Source organism: Sciurus vulgaris (assembly GCF_902686455.1).
Source record: "Sciurus vulgaris genome assembly, chromosome: 9".
Lineage (NCBI taxonomy): Eukaryota > Metazoa > Chordata > Mammalia > Rodentia > Sciuridae > Sciurus > Sciurus vulgaris.
The window spans coordinates 49,413,189-49,432,910 of NC_136469.1; the positions used below are offsets into that span (position 1 = coordinate 49,413,189).

The 19,722-nt window shown below is 38.6% G+C and overlaps 1 protein-coding gene across 1 annotated transcript; it reads right to left on the minus strand.

Annotated features, from left to right (window-relative positions):
- Nucleotides 1–10,136: 10,136 nt before the first annotated feature.
- On the minus strand, nucleotides 10,137–12,456 carry LOC306670133 (tubulin beta-5 chain). The gene has a single exon (XM_079154666.1). The coding sequence runs from the start codon at nucleotides 12,292–12,294 to the stop codon at nucleotides 10,960–10,962; it is 1,335 nt and encodes a 444-aa protein (XP_079010792.1). The 5' UTR covers nucleotides 12,295–12,456; the 3' UTR covers nucleotides 10,137–10,959.
- Nucleotides 12,457–19,722: the final 7,266 nt, after the last annotated feature.

Consider the following 19,722-nt stretch of genomic DNA (forward strand, 5'->3'; position numbering starts at 1 on the left):
CCTCACCTCAATCCTGTTGATTTATATTTAGTAATTTCTAACCTCTTCCTACCTCTAATCACATCATCTAAATTGCTTCTGTCCTTGGACATTGTTCTTTGAATTCACAACTTTGAAAGTCACTAAACATTTACTATGAAGAAATCAAGGTTAGGCCAGGAGAGATAAATAGTAGAGATAATATTTAAATTTGAAAATGAATCTCATGAAAAGAACCACTGTCTCAGGCATAAATAATAAAAATCTGGACTTTGACATCAAAGACAATTAGATATTTGTCTTGTCTAAGCTACTTATGTTTAAGCCCTTTCTGTTACTTATATCTGAATCCAATGATAGCTAAAATGTTGGTTTCTGTGGGCCATAAAATAATAATGGCTGATGTCATTGATTATTTACTTATGTTCTAAGATTGGTGCTATATCTATAGATATATCTGGTACATCTGGTGCTATATCTGGTACCTCATTTAACCTTCACAGCAACAAGACAGGATGATCCTTTCAAATGGAGCCTTTCTAGTGATTGCCAGTTACTAGAATGATGTAATGTTAAGACTTTAAAATATTAAAACAACTAAACATGTGACATTGTGCAAATTTAAACAATAGAAATACTGCAATTGCCTTAATAATGTAGGTTTATCACCAACTTTAAAATAGGTCTTAACCCTGTTAATCTAGATTAGTGAAAAGCCCTTCTATTTCACAAATACCCTGTCTTCTATGAATTGATAAATAGGAAAATATGAGTTATATCAGAGATTTAGAATACACTTTTTTTAATCCTAAAAGTCCAGTATCTTTGCCCATTTATTGATTGGGTTATTTGGGGTTTTTTGGTGTGTTTTTTTATTTGTTTGTTTGTTTTGTTTTGTTTTTTGTTCTTTGTGTATCCTGGAGATTAGTGCTCTATCTGAGGTGTAGGTGGTTAAGATTTTCTGTCAAGCACTTCAGAGAAAAAGAAATATGAATCGTCAAAAAATGTATGAAAAAATGTTCAACATCTCTAGCAATTAGAGAAATGCAAATTAAAACTACACTGAGATTCTACCTCACTCCAGTCAGAATGGCTATTATAAAGAATACAAGGTACAATAAATGTTGTTAAGGATATGGGGAGAAAGGTACAGTCATACATTGCTGGGAGACTGCAAATTGATGCAACTATTCTGGAAAGCAGTATGGAGATTCCTTGGAAAACTTGTAATGGAACCACCATTCAATCCAGTTGTCCCACTTCTTGGTTTATACCCAAAGGACTTAAAGTCAGAATACTATGGTGACAAGGCCACATCAACGTTTATAGCAGCTCAATTTATAATAGCCAACCCATGGAACCAACATAGGTGTCCTTCAACAGATGAATGGATAAAGAAAATGTGGTATATATATATATATATATATATATATATATATATTCCATGGAATATTACTCAGCCATAAAGAAGAATGAAATTATGGTATTTGCCAGTAAATGGATGGAGCTAGAGAATATCATGCCAAGTGAAATAAGCCAAACCCCCAAAAATCAAAGGCCAAATGTTCTCTCTGATATGTGGATGCTAACCCACAACAAGGGAGGGTTTGGAGGGGAAGAAGAGAAGTCCATTGGTTTAGACAAAGAAGAACAAAGGGAAGGAAGGAGGAGGTGAATAGGAAGGACAGCAGAATTAATCAGACATAATTTTGCTAGCCTTGTATATGAATACATGACCGGGGTAACTCTGCATCACGTACAACCACAAGAATAGGATCCTAATTAGAGTCAGTTATACTCCATGTAGATATAATATGCCAAAATGCATTCTACTGTCATGTGTACTTAAAAACAATAAAATAAAAAATTTTTAAAAATCCTTAAACTCAGACCCTCCCTACACCGTCATTAGATAACACTTCTTCTGTGTTCTCTGTCTTGTAAAGTGACACTGGAATTCTCCGAGTTGTCTAAGCCAGAAGCATGAGAACCAAACTAGATTGTTCCCTTCCCACAAGCACATCCCCATCCACATAGTTGCTGTGCCCTGAGGATTCCACCTTCCTGGTCTTGGATGAGCCACCCCATACCTTCCTTTTCTGGGTGACTGTTTTGATTGAGGCCTCATTATCTTTTATCTGTCAATATGTCGGCAAGAGTCCCTGAAGTAGTCTCCCTGTCCACAGTTTCACTCTATCCACTGCCTCTAACTCCTCTAGAGTTGCAAAGGTATTTCTTAACTCCAGTTCTGAACTTGTCCTGCTCTCTTGCTGAAAATCCTTTAGGAATCTACAGAGTTTCCAGGATAAAAATCCAACTCTGATTCAGTAGTTGAGGCCTTTTTGGCCTTGCTCTTACCTGTCTCTTCAATCTTATCCCATTCCACTCTCATACCTTCTCACTGCAATCTTACTGAATATATTTATTTATTTATATATGTGTGTGTGTGTGTGTGTGTGTGTGTGTGTGTATACATTTTTTTTTTTGTACCAGGGATTGAACCCAGAGGTACTTATCCCCTGAGCTGCATCCTCAGCCTTTTTTATTTTTTATTTTGAGACAGTGTCTCACTAAGTTGCTGAGGCTGGCTGGCTTTGAACTTGTGATCCTCTTGCCTCAGCCTCCCAGCTTACTAAATATCTTGCTATCCCCTACATATTTCGTATGATTAACTACCTCCATGGCATTTAAATGTGTTCCCTCTGAATTCTCAGAACATCCTTCTGTTTTCCTCCTCAGTTTCTTTTGCATCCTCCTCCTGTCCTTCCAACTGCTGAGGAGTCACCTCTCAGAGAAGCCGTTCTTCAAGCCTTCTTCTTGATCACATGAAAACACTTGATTTATATGGGCCCCACCCCTGTTGGAGTTCCTAAAGAACAGGAGTTTCTGTTTCGTTTTGTTTTGTTTTTGTTATTTTTTTGGTTGGTTTGTTTTGTTTTTTAATCTCTTTTGAATTCCTAGAGCCTAGCAGTCACTGAGGCTGGAAGCTTCCAAGGTGAGTTTTCCAAGTGTCCGTCTTTCCAAGTACCCAAACTAGGATACGCAAAGGATGATTTCTGTCATGGTCTCTGTCCCCCTCTCCTTTCTTACTGTTTGCAGACCAACACTAACAGGTTAAAGAATGCAGTTTCCCTCTGACAGTTCTTCTGAAAGGGGGTGGGCAATGAGACAATGTTTTAGCCTTTTGATTGCCTTTAAAACAAAGGAGAACTTGAACAGGAACAGAAAGGACTCCAGGCACGTACCCTCCTGCGCTCCCCCTTCACACTGCACACATAATTAACCAGTTAGAGCATTCTCTTCCCAGGGGCCTCTGAGCTGTTCTCATATCCATCCATGAGACAGAACTCCTAATAACTCAGAATTTACTAACCCGGTCTACATTAACTGATACATGTGACATACACAAATAAAGCTCTTACACACCGAAGTTAGCAAATGTTCATCTAGACTGGGAGCAGCAAGTGCCCCTTATACCTTCTCTTATCAAAACCCCTCCCCTTCTTCTTCTGGGAAATATTCTTCCCCACTCCAAATACACAGCTTGACAGGCGCTGCCATGTTTTCACAGTCAAACACCAGAACCAGCCTGAAGCTGACTTAATTACAATTTTTCTGCTATTTTAAAATTCAGCAATAGAGGGAGTCAGGGTAGCCCCCCCCAGTCTAGTTGTTGAAATCAAGGAGAATAAGGTCCAGGAACTGTTGGTCACCATTTTTATCCCCATGCTGAAGAACTGATCTACTGCAGGAGGAAATCCTAATGAGAGCTGGAGAGCACATTTTGAAGGTTGCCAGCCTCCAAACCCTAATTACATAGCTCACAGCAGTGCTTCTCACAGGTAAGGACATGCCCCAGTATCTTCCCAATAATGCCAATGTTGTTCACTTTAAACTGATTCATGTTGGTTGTCCATTGTAATCCAAAGAAGTCTAATTCAAAACTATAATATCTGGGACCTTCCAAGTCAGACAACACAGCAAGACTTCGCCAAGAATTTGTGACTTCAAGGTTATCACAAGAACATTCTAAAATATTGGCAAACAACGTAACCTACCCTTTGTCCCCACGCACCAATAAAATAATGACTGGCATGTGAATATTTTTATATTGGATTTATTACAAAACTCTGTTATCTCTTCAAGGAAGTACTGGAGATGATGTGGAAAAATTTGTACTGAGTCAGGTCCCATAGATTCAATAATTACTCTACCACTGAAAAGTTATGCAATCATTTAACCCAGCCAGTCTTCAGCCATGTATGATTTTAAAGTGAGCTCTAACAAGATTTCATTGTACAGAATTTTGAAAATATTTACAAACATAAAGTTGATATCTTTTTTTTCCCCCTCCAGAGGCTTTTCTATATAGCTATATACCAACCTTTTTTATTTTTATTTTGAGACAGGGTCTCTCAGAGTTGCCCAGGCTGACCTCAAACTTGTAATCTTCCTGCCTTAGTCTCCCGAGTCTCTGAAATTACAGGAGTGTGCCACCACAGTTGACTGAATTAATATCTTTGGAATATTTTAGTAAGAAACCTATGAATGCTTCAGTATAAAACAAACAAGACATGATTAGGCAATTCACAAAAGCATATAAATGGCAAATAAGTCCTGGAAATAGTCACAGTCACATTTTTCACCAAAGACATGAAAATTTTAAAAACATACAATTTTCTATCATAGCACCAAAGAGTCAAAAGATAGTTAACTTTTAATAATGTCAAGGAAGCCAGGAGTGGTGTTGTACACCTGTAATCCCAGAGACTCCAGAGGCTAGGAGGATCACAAGTTGGAGGCCAGCCTAGGCAACTCAGAGAGGCCTTGTCTCAAAATTTAAAAAAAGGACTGGGGATGTAACTCAGTAGTAAAGCATCCCTAGGTGCTCAAACCCCTCTGTCCCCCAAAGAAATTATTGTCAAAGGATATTAGGTTTTCTTTTCTTGGTTTTCCCCCCCCCCCTTTCTTCTTTTTTGGTGCTGAGAACATAACCCAGGACTTCATGCATATCGAATAAGCATATTACCACTGAGATGTATTCCAGTATTCTTAGACCTTGATCATACAAGATTTCTGGAGGTAACCTTGAAATATGTAGCAACATTCTCTTCAGCCTAGCAATCCTACTATAGGTAATTTGTCTTAGAAAAACAATCAAACAAGTGACCAAAGATGTCTATATGAGTTCTGAATGCAGAAATTCATCACAGCAGTATTTATTATATATAGAACTAGGAACAACATAAATTTTCATCAATGAGGCATTGGTGACATATGAAAGTATAACAAATCCAGTCAATAGGACACTACAAAAAAATTTTAAAAGGAGAAGGTAAAGCTATATGCCTATAACAGTGGTAACACTAGAACCGTGTCTGATGCTAAGTAGGTGCTCAATAAATGATAAATGAATGAACCATTTTTTAAAAGATGCTAGATAAATAACTTTAAAATATCAGCACAAAGCCAGGAGCAGAGCTGCACACCTATAATTCCAGTGACTCAGGAGGCTTAGGCAGGAAAATCACAAGTTTGAAGCCAGCCTCAGCAACTTAGTGAGACCCTGTCTCAAAACAAAAAAATAAAAAGAACTGGAGATGTGACTCGGTGGTTAAGTTTCCCTGGGTTCAATCTCCAGTACCACCTCCCCCTCCCCCAAAAAAACCAAAAAACAAACAAAGAAAAAATCAGCACATGATTTTATTTAAAGCAACAACATGGTGTGCTATAAATGCACAAATATGTTTAGAAGAACATTTACAAAGTTTTTATCCTGGTTATATCTAGGGATTTCAATAGGGAAAACTTTCACTTTCCATGTAACACATTTCTGTTCTTTTTTTTTACAGTGAGTCTGTATTTTTCCTTTTCATGAGTTCAATTATTGTGTAATTAATATATGAATACAATCTCATTGTTAAATATTAAACTGTTCAAAGTAATTGTACTTTCTTGACCAATAACTAATCCCAGTCCCCTTCCCAGAGGTAAGACTATTATGTGTTTAACCATAGTTGCTTAGTTTTATTGGTTGCTATTTCCTCCCTTAAATCATATCATACTGTATGTGTTGTTCAGCTACTTCAACTTTTATTAAATAATATGTCCTGAGGATCTTTATGTGCAAGCTATCTTTCTAGCTAAAGCATAGCATTCAATAATATGAATGTACCCTAAAATTATGCAACCATTAATTTAATAATGGAAATGTAGGAATTTGCTATTGCTTTGTTTTCTACACTTGGCATGATTAAAACATTGCTATGATAAAAAAAAATCCTTATTTAAGACTTCTCAGTCACGTCTTTAAGTTGTTCTTCAAGTATATATCTAGCAAATCCTTTCTGTCAATAAATTTTTTTAAGAGATACTGCCCAACTGTACACCAAAACAACTTTAAACTCATACCAACAGTATATGAATAGTTTCCCACATCCATACTATCCCTTTGTGTTAGTCAGTTTTCTGTCTCTGTGACAGAGTACCTGAGAAAATCAACCTAGAGAAGGAAAGATTTATTTTGGCACATGGTTTCAGCGGTTTCACTTCATAGTCACTTGTCTCCTTGGATTCTGGGCCTGTGTGAGGCAGAACATCAAGGTGGGGAGTATGTGGCCGAGCAGAGTTGCTCACCTCATGCAGCCAGGTAGCAGAGAGTGAGTGGGGTGGGCAGGGACAATATGTCCCTTCAAGGACACGTCCTCAGTGACCTGCCTCCCATAACTAGGCCCAGCCCCATAAAGGTTGCACCACCTTCCAATATTACCACCAGTGAGGGACCAAGCTTTTGGCACATGAAGTTTCGGGGGGGCATTTTATATCCAAACTATCACACCCTTGATGTGCATAGTTGTTTAATTGTTTAATTTTTGACAGTCGGGTGGGTTAAATGCTATGACTTGTTTTAAATTTAATTTCCTTGATTACTATCAAAATTGAATCTTGTGTGTGTGTGTGTGGTTTTTTTTTTTTTTTTTTTTTTTTGGTACCAGGAGTGAATCCAGGGGCAATTTACCTCCGAGCCACATGCCCAGCCCTTATCTGTATTTTTTATTTTTAGAGACAAGTTCTTGATAAGTTGCCTAGGTCCTTGCCAAGTTGCTGAGGCTGGCCTTAAACTCAAGATTCTTCTGCTTCAGGCTGCCAAGTCTCTGGGATTACAGGTGTGCACCACTGCACCCAGCTTAAGTATCACTTTTTTTTACAAGTCAATAGTTAGTTGTCCCAATAAAAAAATCAATAAAAATTGAATCAACCATCATATTTCTATTGAGGTAAAATATCACTTTTTTATAAATTATATTCCCATATATGCCTGGATCAATTTTTATAGGACTCTTAATTTTATCTATTTATGGATTTCTGAAAAAATACCATGCTATTCTGAATATTATTATACTAAGTTTTGATTGTGAAAGTCTCCCTTTATTATAAAATAATTTTGTCTATTTTTATCCATTTTTTCTGATTAGCTTTAGAGTCAGATAGCTAGTTTCCATTAAAATATTTATTATTTGGGGACTGGCAACTTAAATACAGAGTCTTCCCTTCACAGAATGTGGTACACCTTTTTATTTCTTCAGATCTTTGTATATATCTATCTTTCAATAAACTTTTAAAGGGATGTTTTTATGCATTAAATGTAGTGTTTAAATGCAATTCATGGCTTTTCTCCTATTTGATCATACATTTTTCTATATTTTCATTGTTATTTAGTAAATTTCCTAGTAAATTGTTATATTTAAATTTAAAAAGCAGAAGGGCTTGAATTTATCTAAGTCAGTCAGCAAAACATCAAGCCCCACCATGGTACATATGTTAAAGACAAAACTCTTCCTATAGATTGTAGCTGGTTATTGCTGTGCCTAGAAGAGCTATTGATTTTTTAAAAAATTGATCAAGTTTTACTACTTTATGGATTACATCCAACCTTAGTGGTTCAATGAACCAACTAATTGTCTGACATTTTTAGTAGATAGTGACATTGTCTACAAATAAAGATGCCCAGTCAGAATGCTTTTGACTCTAAATAATAGCCACAGAGACCAACAATAGAGATTTATAAGGTATACAATATATACCTCTGAACAGATGCTCCAGACAGGGTTAGTTCAACAGTTGAGGGATCTCATCCCTGATGTAGGTCTTTGCATTTTTCCAGTTACGGTGTATCACCTTTTTCTTAGGTTGGTTCTCTTCACAATTACAAAGTGACTGTAACAGTTCCAGATGTTACATCAAACATGCAACACACAGCAAAAGACAGACAAAATTTGGGTTCTAATTATCAAGGAACAGAGGTGAATAAATATTGAGAATGCAACTCTACTTCAATATTTTTTTTTACTTTGTCTTCATGTATTATCTAAGATTTCCTTCATAACACTACAATAGTAGGAATATCTGCCTTGTTCTTGGGTTTAATGGAAATATATCTAATATTTTACTATTGGGTATTCTTATTTATAGGTCAAGGTCAGCAACAGTCACAGCCTATTATTGCATGGAGTGAGAGCTAAGAATGCCCTTTACCTTTTTAAAAATCACAGAAAAGCAGCAATAAAGGAGGAGGAGGAAGAGAAGGGACAGGGAAAGGAAAAGAAGAGGGAGGGAGGGGAGAAAAGGAGGTTGAAGAATATGCAAAGGAGATAGCATAGTTTCCAAAGCCTAAAACATTTGCCATTTACCCTTTCAGATGATCTACCTTTGCTGTTGATTATCCTCTAACAAGTCATATCCTTCATTAACTAAAAAAGTCAAACCATTACAAGTTTTCTAATATTTTAAAATTAGGAATGACTATTGAATTTCATCAAATGATTTTATTCTACCTGTTTAAATGATCAGATAGTTTTTTTGTATTTAATCTGTGAATAAGGCAGGTTACATTAATAGATTTTCCAATGTTGAACCATTCTATATTTTCTGTAATAACTTTACTTGACCACAGTTCTGAAACTTTTGGAGGGGTGGAGAGGGTCAGAGGGCAATGGATATGATCAATGTGTGCTATTTGTATGTATGACTATGCCACAGTGAAACTCATTATTCTATACAACTAAATTGCACTGACAGAAATACTTTCATATTCAGCATGAATCTCTCCTCAAACCCCAGATGCATATACTTTCTGCCTGCTCAACATCTCCCCTTGGAACTTGAATGCCCCCAAAGGCTCATGTGTTCAAGGCTTATTTTCCAGCCTTTGGCTATTGGGATGTAGTGGAACCTTTAGGAACTGGGGATGAATGGGAAAAAGTTAAGTTACCAGGGGTGTGCCCTTGAAGGGATATTGGTCCCTAGATTCATATTCATTCTCTCTCTCTCTCTCTCTCCCTCTCTCTCCCTCTCTCTCCCCCTCCCTCCCTCCCTCCCTCTCTCCCTCTCTCACATCTATCTTTCTGTCTGCTTCATAAGGTGAGCAACTTCCTCTGTCACATGTTCCCTGACATGATGTTCTGACTCACTACAGGCCAAAGCAACAGGGACAAGCAACCATGTACTAAAACTTCAAAAACCTCTGAAATTGTGAGCCAAAATAAACATTTCTGTCTTTTAGGTTGATTCTCTCACGTCTTTTGTCACAGTAACACAAAACTGACACAGCACCTAAAATGTGGTATGTCCAAAGCAGGAGGACTCTGCTCTTCTCCTTGCTCTAATTTTGCTCTCCCTATAATCTTTCCAACCTCTGTACATGGTGACTTCATCTTTCCAGTAGCTTGGAATTGTCATTGTCTATCCTTTCATTCACCCAACAAGTACATAATGAGTGCCCTCTAAACCCAGGTACTATTCTAGGCATCAAGGATTCAGTGAGTGAACAAAAGAAGTCAAATTGTTACATTCATTGATCTCTGTTAAAAAAAAAAAAAAAAAACACATAAAAATATATGTGTTGCATTGAACTATGGTAAACACTGTCAAAAAAAAAAAATTCCAGGAGAGAGGATAGGGAGTTCTGGTTGTGGCATGGTTTGTGATTTTTTTTTTTTTTTTCCAATTCCGGTTTATTTTTGGCTCTTGGGGCAATGTCATCTTTTCAATATGAAAAAAAGCAGCAAGTTCAACACAAATTAGAAATCTTAAGTGTAGGATAGGACAGAATCAAGGGTAGAAAGGAAAAAGCAATAGCAAGAGTTGAGATGTTTAAAAAAAAAAATGCTTCTTGTTGCCCCTCCTCTGGAGAGTGACTCACATTTAAGTGAAGTTATTTTTGGGGGGCGGGGGAAAAGGGTTAACATGGTGGGGGTTGGGGAGGACACATCCGGAGGCTTAGGGACCAAGGCTGGCCTTCTCCCTTTTGAAATGCACTGAGGGAGAGAGGTAAAGCAAAAGGGGAAGGATTCACACCTCCCAGAGTGGGGCAGATACTTCCAAAGGGAGAGCACAACTCAGGACGGCTGAGAGGGAGGCTGCAAATGGAAATAATACTGTTAACATCTCTCCTGAAGCTGAGAGATGGTCCAAGGAAATGCGTGAAAATGACTTTAAAAAGCATGGATTCCCCTCTTTAAAACTGTCCTAAAATGGAAAATCCCATCACTATCACAAGTGATTTCTACCTGCTGCTGCCTTCTACCTCTTACTAATTAGCCTTAGGATGGTGGCCACTGACTGCATTTTCAGCACCTGGCTGGTTCTAAATGGGATCTGGACAAGACACAGCTTCTTGGGAGAATCATTTTGGAAACAGGAGATATTAACTGGACAGATGTGAAATGTGGGTGCCAGAAGGAAATACAAGGTAACCCAGAATGGGAGAGATCTAAGTTTGCCAGAGTGGAGAGAGAGGAGACATTCAAGAAACAAATATTTATTGAGCGCCTAATATGTGTCAGGCACTATTCTACACCCCACCCAAAAGGAAATAAAAAAGGGGGGCAGGGAGAAAGAGGCGACAAACACAAATTCTGAAGAAAGGGGCAGCTGAAGGCTGAGGGAACTGAGAAGCCTGAAGTGACAGGGGGAGCTGCCTTAGGCCTCCTCTTCAGCCTCCTCACCGAAATCCTCTTCCTCTTCTGCGGTGGCATCCTGGTACTGCTGATACTCGGAGACAAGGTCGTTCATGTTGCTCTCAGCCTCGGTGAACTCCATCTCGTCCATACCCTCACCTGTGTACCAGTGCAGAAAGGCCTTTCGACGGAACATGGCAGTGAACTGCTCAGAGATGCGCTTGAAGAGCTCCTGGATGGCTGTGCTGTTGCCAATGAAGGTAACTGCCATCTTGAGGCCACGAGGTGGGATGTCACAGACAGCTGTCTTGACATTGTTGGGGATCCATTCCACGAAGTAGCTGCTATTCTTGTTCTGCACATTCAACATCTGCTCATCTACCTCCTTCATGGACATCCGTCCACGGAAGACAGCAGCCACGGTGAGGTATCGACCATGGCGGGGGTCACAGGCAGCCATCATGTTCTTGGCATCAAAGACCTGCTGGGTGAGTTCAGGCACGGTGAGGGCCCGATACTGCTGGCTTCCACGGCTGGTAAGAGGAGCAAAGCCAGGCATGAAGAAGTGGAGACGTGGGAAGGGCACCATGTTGACTGCCAACTTGCGGAGGTCAGCATTGAGCTGGCCAGGGAAGCGGAGGCAGGTAGTGACACCGCTCATTGTAGCTGAGACGAGGTGGTTCAGGTCCCCATAGGTTGGTGTGGTCAGCTTGAGGGTGCGGAAGCAGATATCATAAAGGGCCTCGTTGTCAATGCAGTAGGTCTCATCAGTGTTCTCTACCAACTGATGGACGGAGAGGGTGGCATTGTAGGGCTCAACCACAGTATCGGACACTTTTGGTGAAGGTACTACACTGAAGGTGTTCATGATGCGGTCAGGATACTCTTCACGGATCTTGCTAATGAGCAGGGTGCCCATTCCGGAGCCTGTGCCCCCTCCCAGTGAGTGGGTCAGCTGGAAGCCCTGCAGGCAGTCACAGCTCTCTGCCTCCTTGCGCACCACATCCAGGACTGAATCAACCAGCTCAGCCCCTTCTGTGTAATGGCCCTTGGCCCAGTTGTTACCTGCCCCAGACTGACCAAAAACAAAGTTGTCCGGTCTGAAGATCTGGCCAAAAGGACCAGAGCGAACAGAGTCCATAGTCCCAGGTTCTAGATCCACCAGGATAGCTCGAGGAACATATTTGCCACCTGTGGCTTCATTGTAGTACACGGAGATGCGGTCCAGTTGCAAGTCGCTGTCCCCATGGTAGGTACCAGTGGGGTCGATGCCGTGTTCATCACTGATCACCTCCCAGAACTTGGCACCGATCTGGTTGCCACACTGACCAGCCTGGATGTGCACGATTTCCCTCATGGCTAAAATTTATTTTAATATATTTTTGCTCGCCTCAATGTATGTTCGGGGCAAGGAAATATGAAATTCGTTTTCTGTGCTGGTCGCGAGTTGAAAGGATGGAACGTGCACCGGAGGATGGAGCAGCGAGATCCGAACGTGACGGCAAGAAGATTCTGAGAGGCAGAAGAGCTGGGAGGGCCATGGTTTGTGATTTTAGGTATGGTGGTAAGGAAAGTCTTCATTCAGGAGATGAGATTTTTCTATTTACTCAGAAGGATGATTGCAAGATGAGCAGGTCTTGCAATGGAATGGGGGAGATAAGTTATGAATGCAAGTTCAAGGAGCCTGTCAGTCACCCAAGAGGAGACATCAAGCAGGAAGCTGGAGACAAATCTAGATTTCGGAGGTGCTGGCCAGGCTGGAGATAGAAATTTAAGTGTATGCATAGCATTTAAATCCTTGGCTGGATGAAATCATCTAGGGAGTGAGCATAGACTGAGAAGAAAAGCATTCAAGAAATGTGCCCAGACATTTAGAAGTCAAGGATATGAAAAAGGAAGAGTGGTTGTGAAGAAGTGTCCAGTTAAATACAAGAAAAACCAAAGGGAAATGGTTTCTAGGAAGTCTCATGAGGCAGATGTTTCATAAGGACGCCATCAGCTGGGTTAGCAGTACTTGCTGCAGGACCAAGAACGGATCCCTGGGTTTAGATGGGGCGGGCAACAGCTAAGCAGACAAGAGTTGCTTTGGTGAAATGGCAGAGCCTAATACTCACTGGAGCATGGGTTCACAGGGGAATTGACGGAGAGGACTGGAGACACACTTCTGAGGAGTATCACTGCAGAGGGGAGTGGAGAGACAGTGCCATGCCTGTAGGGAGATGAGGAGTCAAGACAAGCTCATTATTTTTTCAGTGATCAAAGACAATAGCATTCTTATGTTAATTTGCTGATGGGAATGATCCAATCAAGAGGGGAAACGTGATACAGGAAAGTCAGGGGATGATTGCTGGAGAGAATTCCTTGGAAGATGAGAGCTGAGCTTAGAGATCCTGGTCTTGGAGAGCAGCACAGACAGGTCATCGGGGTAAGAGGAGAGGAAGGGCAACAGTTTTCCCAGCACCATTTGTTGAAGAGGCTATCTTTTCTGCAACGTGTTTTTGGCACCTTTGTCTAATATGAAATAATTGTATTTATGTGGGTTTGTCTCTGTCTTCTATTCTATTCCATTGGTCTTCATGCCTCTTTTGGTGCCAGTACCATGCTGTTTGGGGCACCATAGCTCTGCAGTATAATTTAAGGTCTGGTATTGTGATGCCTCCTGCTTCACTTTTCTTGCTAAGGATTATTTTGGCTGTTCTGGGTCTCTTATTTTTCCAAATGAATTTCATAATTACTTTTCTATTTCTATGAAGAATGTCATTGGAATTTTGTTGGGAATTGCATTGAATTTGTATAGTGCTTTTGGTAATATGGCCATTTTGATAGTATTAATTCTGCTTATCCAAGAACACGGGAGATCTTTCCATCTTCCAAAGTCTTCTTCAATTTCTTTATGATTCTATAGTTTTCATTGTAGAGGTCCTTCACCTCTTTTGTTAGATTAGTTACCAAGTTTTGTTTTGTTTTGAGGCTATTGTGAATGGAATAGCTTTCCTAGTTTCTTATTCAGCAGGTGCAGGTTCATCCTTGGAGTATAAGAACACAATTGATTTATGGGTATTGATCTTGTACACTAGAACTTGGCTGAAGTTATGAGGTCTAGAAGTCTTCTGGTTCTTTGGAGTTTTCTCAGTTCTTCTAAATATAGGATCATGTTTTCAGGAAACAGGGATAATTTCCCTATTCATACCACTTTGATTTCCTTCTCTTTGCCTAATTGCTCCATCTAGAATTTCAAGGACTATGTTGAATAGTAGTGGTGAAAGGGGTCATCCTTGACTTGTTCCTGTCTTTAGAGGAAATGCTTTCAGTTTTTCTACATTCTAAATAATGTTGGCTTTGGGTTTTTCATATGTAGCCTTTACAGTGTGAAGGTAAACTCCTTTTATCCTTAGTTTTTCTAGAGTTTTAAACATGAATGGGTGCTGTACTTTGTCAAATACTTTTTCTGCATCTGTTGAGACAATCATGTGATTCTTGTCTTTAAGTCTATTTATGTGATTAGTTACATTTATTCATTTTTGTGGCTTGAACCAACCTTGTATCCTTGAGATGAAACCCACTTTATCATGGCGAATTATCTTTTTACTGTTTCTGTGTGGTTTGCTAATATTTTTATTAAGAATTTTTGCATCTATGTTCATCAAGGTCTGATGTTCTCTTTTCTTTGTCTGGTTTTGATATCAAGGTGATACTTGCTTTATAGAATGAGTTTGGCAATGTTCCCTCCTTTTCTATGTCATGGAATATTTTGAAGAGGTTTGGTATTACTTCTTTTTTAAAGGTCTGGTAGAATTTGGCTGAGAATCCATCTAGTCCTAGACTTTTCTTTTTTGGAAGGTTTTTGATAACTGCTTCAATTTTATTACTTAAAGTCGATCTGTTGAAGTGTTCTCTGTACGCCTGGTTCAGTTTGGTTAAGTCATATATATGTAAGAATTTTTCAGTATCTTCAAGATTTTCTAGCTTGTTGGTATATAAATTTCTGAAACAGTTTCTGATCATCTGAACTTCAGTTGTGTTTGTGGTGATATTTCCCTTTCCATCTTGAATTGTGTTAATTTGAGTTTTTTCCCCTTTTTCTTTTGGTTAGTTTGGCTAAAGGTTTAGCAATTTTGTTTGTCCTTTAAAAAAAAAAAAAAAAAAACACACACAAAAAAACGCCTTCTTGGTTTTGTTCATCTTTTTTTTTTTTTAGTGTTTTTTTTTTTAATTTTAATTTAAAATCAGAAATTTACATAGGGCAATGTCTTTCTTCCTCATTCTTACCACCCTCCTTATCCCTAACCCTAACACTAACCCCTCCTACCCCCCCCCTCCCCCCCGTATGTCCTCACGGGCTTATCAGCGAGATCATTCGTCCTTTAGTTTTTTGAGACTGGCTTATCTCACTTAGCATGATATCCTCCAATTTCATCCATTTGCCTGCGAATGCCATAATTTTCTCATTCCTCATGGCGGAGTAATATTCCATTGTATATATATGCCACAGTTTCTTTATCCATTCATCAACTGAAGAGCATCTGGGTTGGTTCCACAATCTGGCAATAGTGAATTCAGCAGCTATGAACATTGATGTGGATGTATCTCTGTAGTATGCTGATTTTAAGTCCTTTGGGTATAGGCCAAGGAGTGGGATAGCTGGGTCAAATGGTGGTTCCATTCCAAGCTTTCTGAGGAATCTCCATACTGCTTTCCAGAGTGGCTGCACTAGTTTGCAACCCCACTAGAAATGTATGAGTGTACCTTTTTCCCCACATCCTCGCCAACACCTGTTGTTGCTTATGTTCTTGATAATCGCCATTCTAATTGGGGTGAGATGAAATCTTAGGGTAGTTTTGATTTGCATTTCTCTTATTACTAGAGATGTTGAACATTTTTTCCTATATCTGTTGATTGCTTGCACATCTTCTTCTGTGAAGTGTCTGTTCATTTCCTTAGCCCATTTGTTGATTGGATTGTTTGTATTCTTGGTGTAGAGTTTTTTGAGTTCTTTATAGATTCAGGATATTAGCGCTCTATCTGAAGTATGAGTGGCAAAGATATTCTCCCACTCTGTAGGCTCTCTCTTCACATTACTGATAGTTTCCTTTGCTGAGAGAAAGCTTTTTAGTTTGAATCTATCCCAGTGGTTGATTCTTGCTTTTATTTCTTCTGCTATGGGAGTCCTGTTAAGGAAGTCTGCTCCTAAGCCAACAAGTTGAAGGTTTGGGCCTACTTTTTCTTCTATAAGATGCAGGGTCTCTGGTCTGATTCCGAGGTCCTTGATCCATTGTGAGTTGAGTTTTGTACATGGTGAGAGATAAGGGTTTAATTTCATTCTGTTGCATATGGTTTTCCAGTTTTCCCAGCACCATTTGTTGAAGAGGCTATCTTTTCTCCATTGCATATTTTTGGCCCCTTTGTGTAGTATGAGAAAATTGTATTTATTTGGGTTTGTGTCCATGTCCTCTATTCTGTACCATTGATCTACCTGTCTATTTTGGTACCAATACCATGCCGGTTTTGTTACTATTGCTTTGTAATAGAGTTGAAGATCTGGTACTGTGATACCCCCTGCTTTACTCTTTCTACTGAGGATTGCTTTAGCTATTCTGGGTTTCTTATTCTTCCAGTTGAATTTCATAATTGCTTGCTCTATTTCTGTAAGGTACGTCATTGGGATTTTAATTGGAATTGCATTGAATTTGTATAGCACTTTAGGTAGTATGGCCATTTTGACAATATTAATTCTTCCTATCCATGAACATGGGAGATCTTTCCATCTTCTAAGGTGTTCTTTAATTTCTTTCTTTAGTGTTCTGTAGTTCTCATTGTAGAGGTCTTTCACCTCTTTTGTGAGATTGATTCCCAAGTGTTTTATTTTTTTTGATGGTATTGTGAATGGGGTAGTTTTCCTTATTTCTCTTTCTGAAGATTCATCACTTATGTATAAAAATACATTGGATTTATGAGCATTGATCTTGTAACCTGCTACTTTACTGAATTCACTTATGAGTTCTAAGAGTTTTCTGGTGGAATTTCCAGGTTTCTCTAAATATAATCATGTCATCAGCGAACAGGGATAGTTTGAGTTCCTCTTTTCCAATTTGTATCCCTTTAATTTCTTTGGTTTGTCTAATTGCTCTGGCTAGAGTCTCAAGAACGAGTGGTGAAAGAGGGCATCCCTGCCTTGTTCCAGTTTTTAGGGGGAATGCTTTCAGTTTTTCACCATCTAGAATGATATTGGCCATGGGCTTAGCGTAGATGGCCTTTACAATGTTAAGGAATGTTCCCACTACCCCAATTTTTTCTAGTGTTTTGAGCATGAAGGGATGCTGTATTTCATCAAATGCTTTTTCTGCATCTATTGAAATAATCATGTGATTCTTAACTTTTAGTCTGTTGATATGGTGAATGACATTTATTGATTTCTGGATGTTGAACCAACCTTGCATCCCTGGGATAAAACCCACCTGATCGTGGTGCACTATTTTTTTAATATATTTTTTGATGCGATTTGCTAAAATTTTGTTGAGAATTTTTGCCTCGATGTTCATTAAGGATATTGGTCTGAAATTTTCTTTCCTCGATGTGTCTCTGTCTGGTTTAGGTATCAGGGTGATATTGGCTTCATAGAATGAGTTTGGGAGAGTTCCCTCCTCTTCTATTTTATGGAATACTTTGAGAAGTATTGGAATGAGCTCTTCTTTAAAGGTTTTGTAGAACTCAGTTGAGAACCCATCTGGCCCCGGACTTTTCTTTTTTGGTAGGCTTTTGATGACCTCCTCTATTTCATTGCTTGAAATTGATTTATTTAAGTTGTGTATGTCCTCCTCGTTCAGTTTAGGTAATTCATATGTCTCTAGAAACTTGTTGATGTCTTCGAGGTTTTCTGTTTTGTTGGAGTATAGATTTTCAAAATAGCTTCTAATTCTGTTTTGTATTTCATTCGTGTCTGTTGTGATATTTCCTTGTTCATTCCGAATTTTAGTAATTTGAGTTTTCTCCCTTTTTCTCTTTGTTAGCGTGGCTAAGGGTTTATCAATTTTGTTTATTTTTTCAAGGAACCAACTATTTATTTTGTTAATTTTTCCAATTGTTTCTTTTGTTTCAATTTTGTTGATTTCGGCTCTGATTTTAACTATTTCCTGTCTTCTACTACTTTTGGTGTTGGTCTGCTCTTCTTTTTCTAGGGCTTTGAGCTGTAGTGTTAAGTCATTTATTTGTTGATTTCTACTTCTTTTGTTGAATGCGCCCCATGAAATAAATCTTCCTCTAAGTACTGCTTTCATAGTGTCCCAGAGATTTTGATATGATGTGTCTTTGTTCTCGTTTACTTCTAAGAATTTTTTAATTTCCCTCCTGATGTTTTCTGTTATCCATTCATCGTATAATAGTGTATTATTTAATCTCCAAGTATTGGAGAAGTTTCTGTTTTTTATTCTGTCATTTATTTCTAATTTCAGTCCATTATGATCTGATAGAGTACAAGGAAGTATCTCTATCTTCTTGTATTTGCTAACAGTAGCTTTGTGGCATAAAACATGATCTATTTTAGAGAAGAATCCATGGGCTGCTGAGAAGAAAGTGTATTCGTTCGTTGTTGGATGGTATACTCTATATAAGTTGGTTAAGTCTAAATTGTTGATTGTGTTATTGAGATCTATGGTTTCTTTATTCATTTTTTGTTCGAACGATCTATCCAGCATTGAGAGAGGTGTGTTAAAATCGCCTTGTATTATTGTGTTGTGGTCTATTTGATTTCTGGAATTGAGAAGGATTTGTTTGACATACATGGATGAGCCAATATTCGGGGCATAGATATTTATGATTGTTATGTCTTGCTGATTTATGCTTCCCTTAAGCAGAATGTAATGTCCTTCTTTATCCCTTCTGACTAGTTTTGGCTTGAAGTCCACATTATCTGAAATGAGGATGGATACTCCAGCTTTTTTGCTGTGTCCATGTGCATGGTATGTTTTTTCCCATTTTTTCACCTTTAGTCTATGGGTATCTCTGTCTATGAGATGAGTCTCTTGCAGGAAGCATATTGTTGGAGTTTTCTTTTTAATCCAATCTGCCAGTCTATGTCTTTTGATTGATGTGTTCAGGCCATTAACATTCGAGGTTATTATTGTGATATGATTTGTATTCCCAGTCATTTGACTCATTTTTGTTTTTTTGACATGATTTGGTTTCCCCTTTATTTGGCTATTCTTTTAGGCTAGTTCCTCCTGTTGCTGATTTGCATCGTTGTTTTTCATCTCTTCCTCATGGAATATTTTGCTGAGAATGTTCTGTAATGCCGGCATTCTTTTTGTAAATTCCTTTAGCTTTTGTTTATCATGGAAGGATCTTATTTCATCGTCAAATCTGAAAGTAAGTTTTGCTGGGTATAAGATTCTTGGTTGGCATCCGTTTTCTTTCAGGGCTTGGTAAATGTTGTTCCAGGCCCTTCTAGCTTTTAGGGTCTGGATTGAAAAATCTGCTGATATTTTTATTGTTTTCCCCCTGAATGTAATTTGATATTTTTTTCTCACAGCCTTTAAAATTCTGTCTTTTTTGTATGTTAGGTGTTTTCATAATAATGTGCCTTGGTGTGGGTCTGTTGTAGTTTTGTATATTTGGAGTCCTATAAACCTCTTGTACTTAGTTTTCCATTTCATTCTTCAGATTTGGGAAATTTTCTGATATTATTTCATGGAATAGATTGTTCATTCCTTTGGTTTGTTTCTCTAAGCTTTCCTCAATCCTAATAATTCTTAAATTTGGCCTTTTCTTGATATCCCATAATTCTTGTAGA

Excerpts from the sequence above, each read along its gene's own strand:
- LOC306670133 (XM_079154666.1), bottom strand. The coding sequence starts at position 12,294 with ATGAGGGAAATCGTGCACATCCAGGCTGGTCAGTGTGGCAACCAGATC.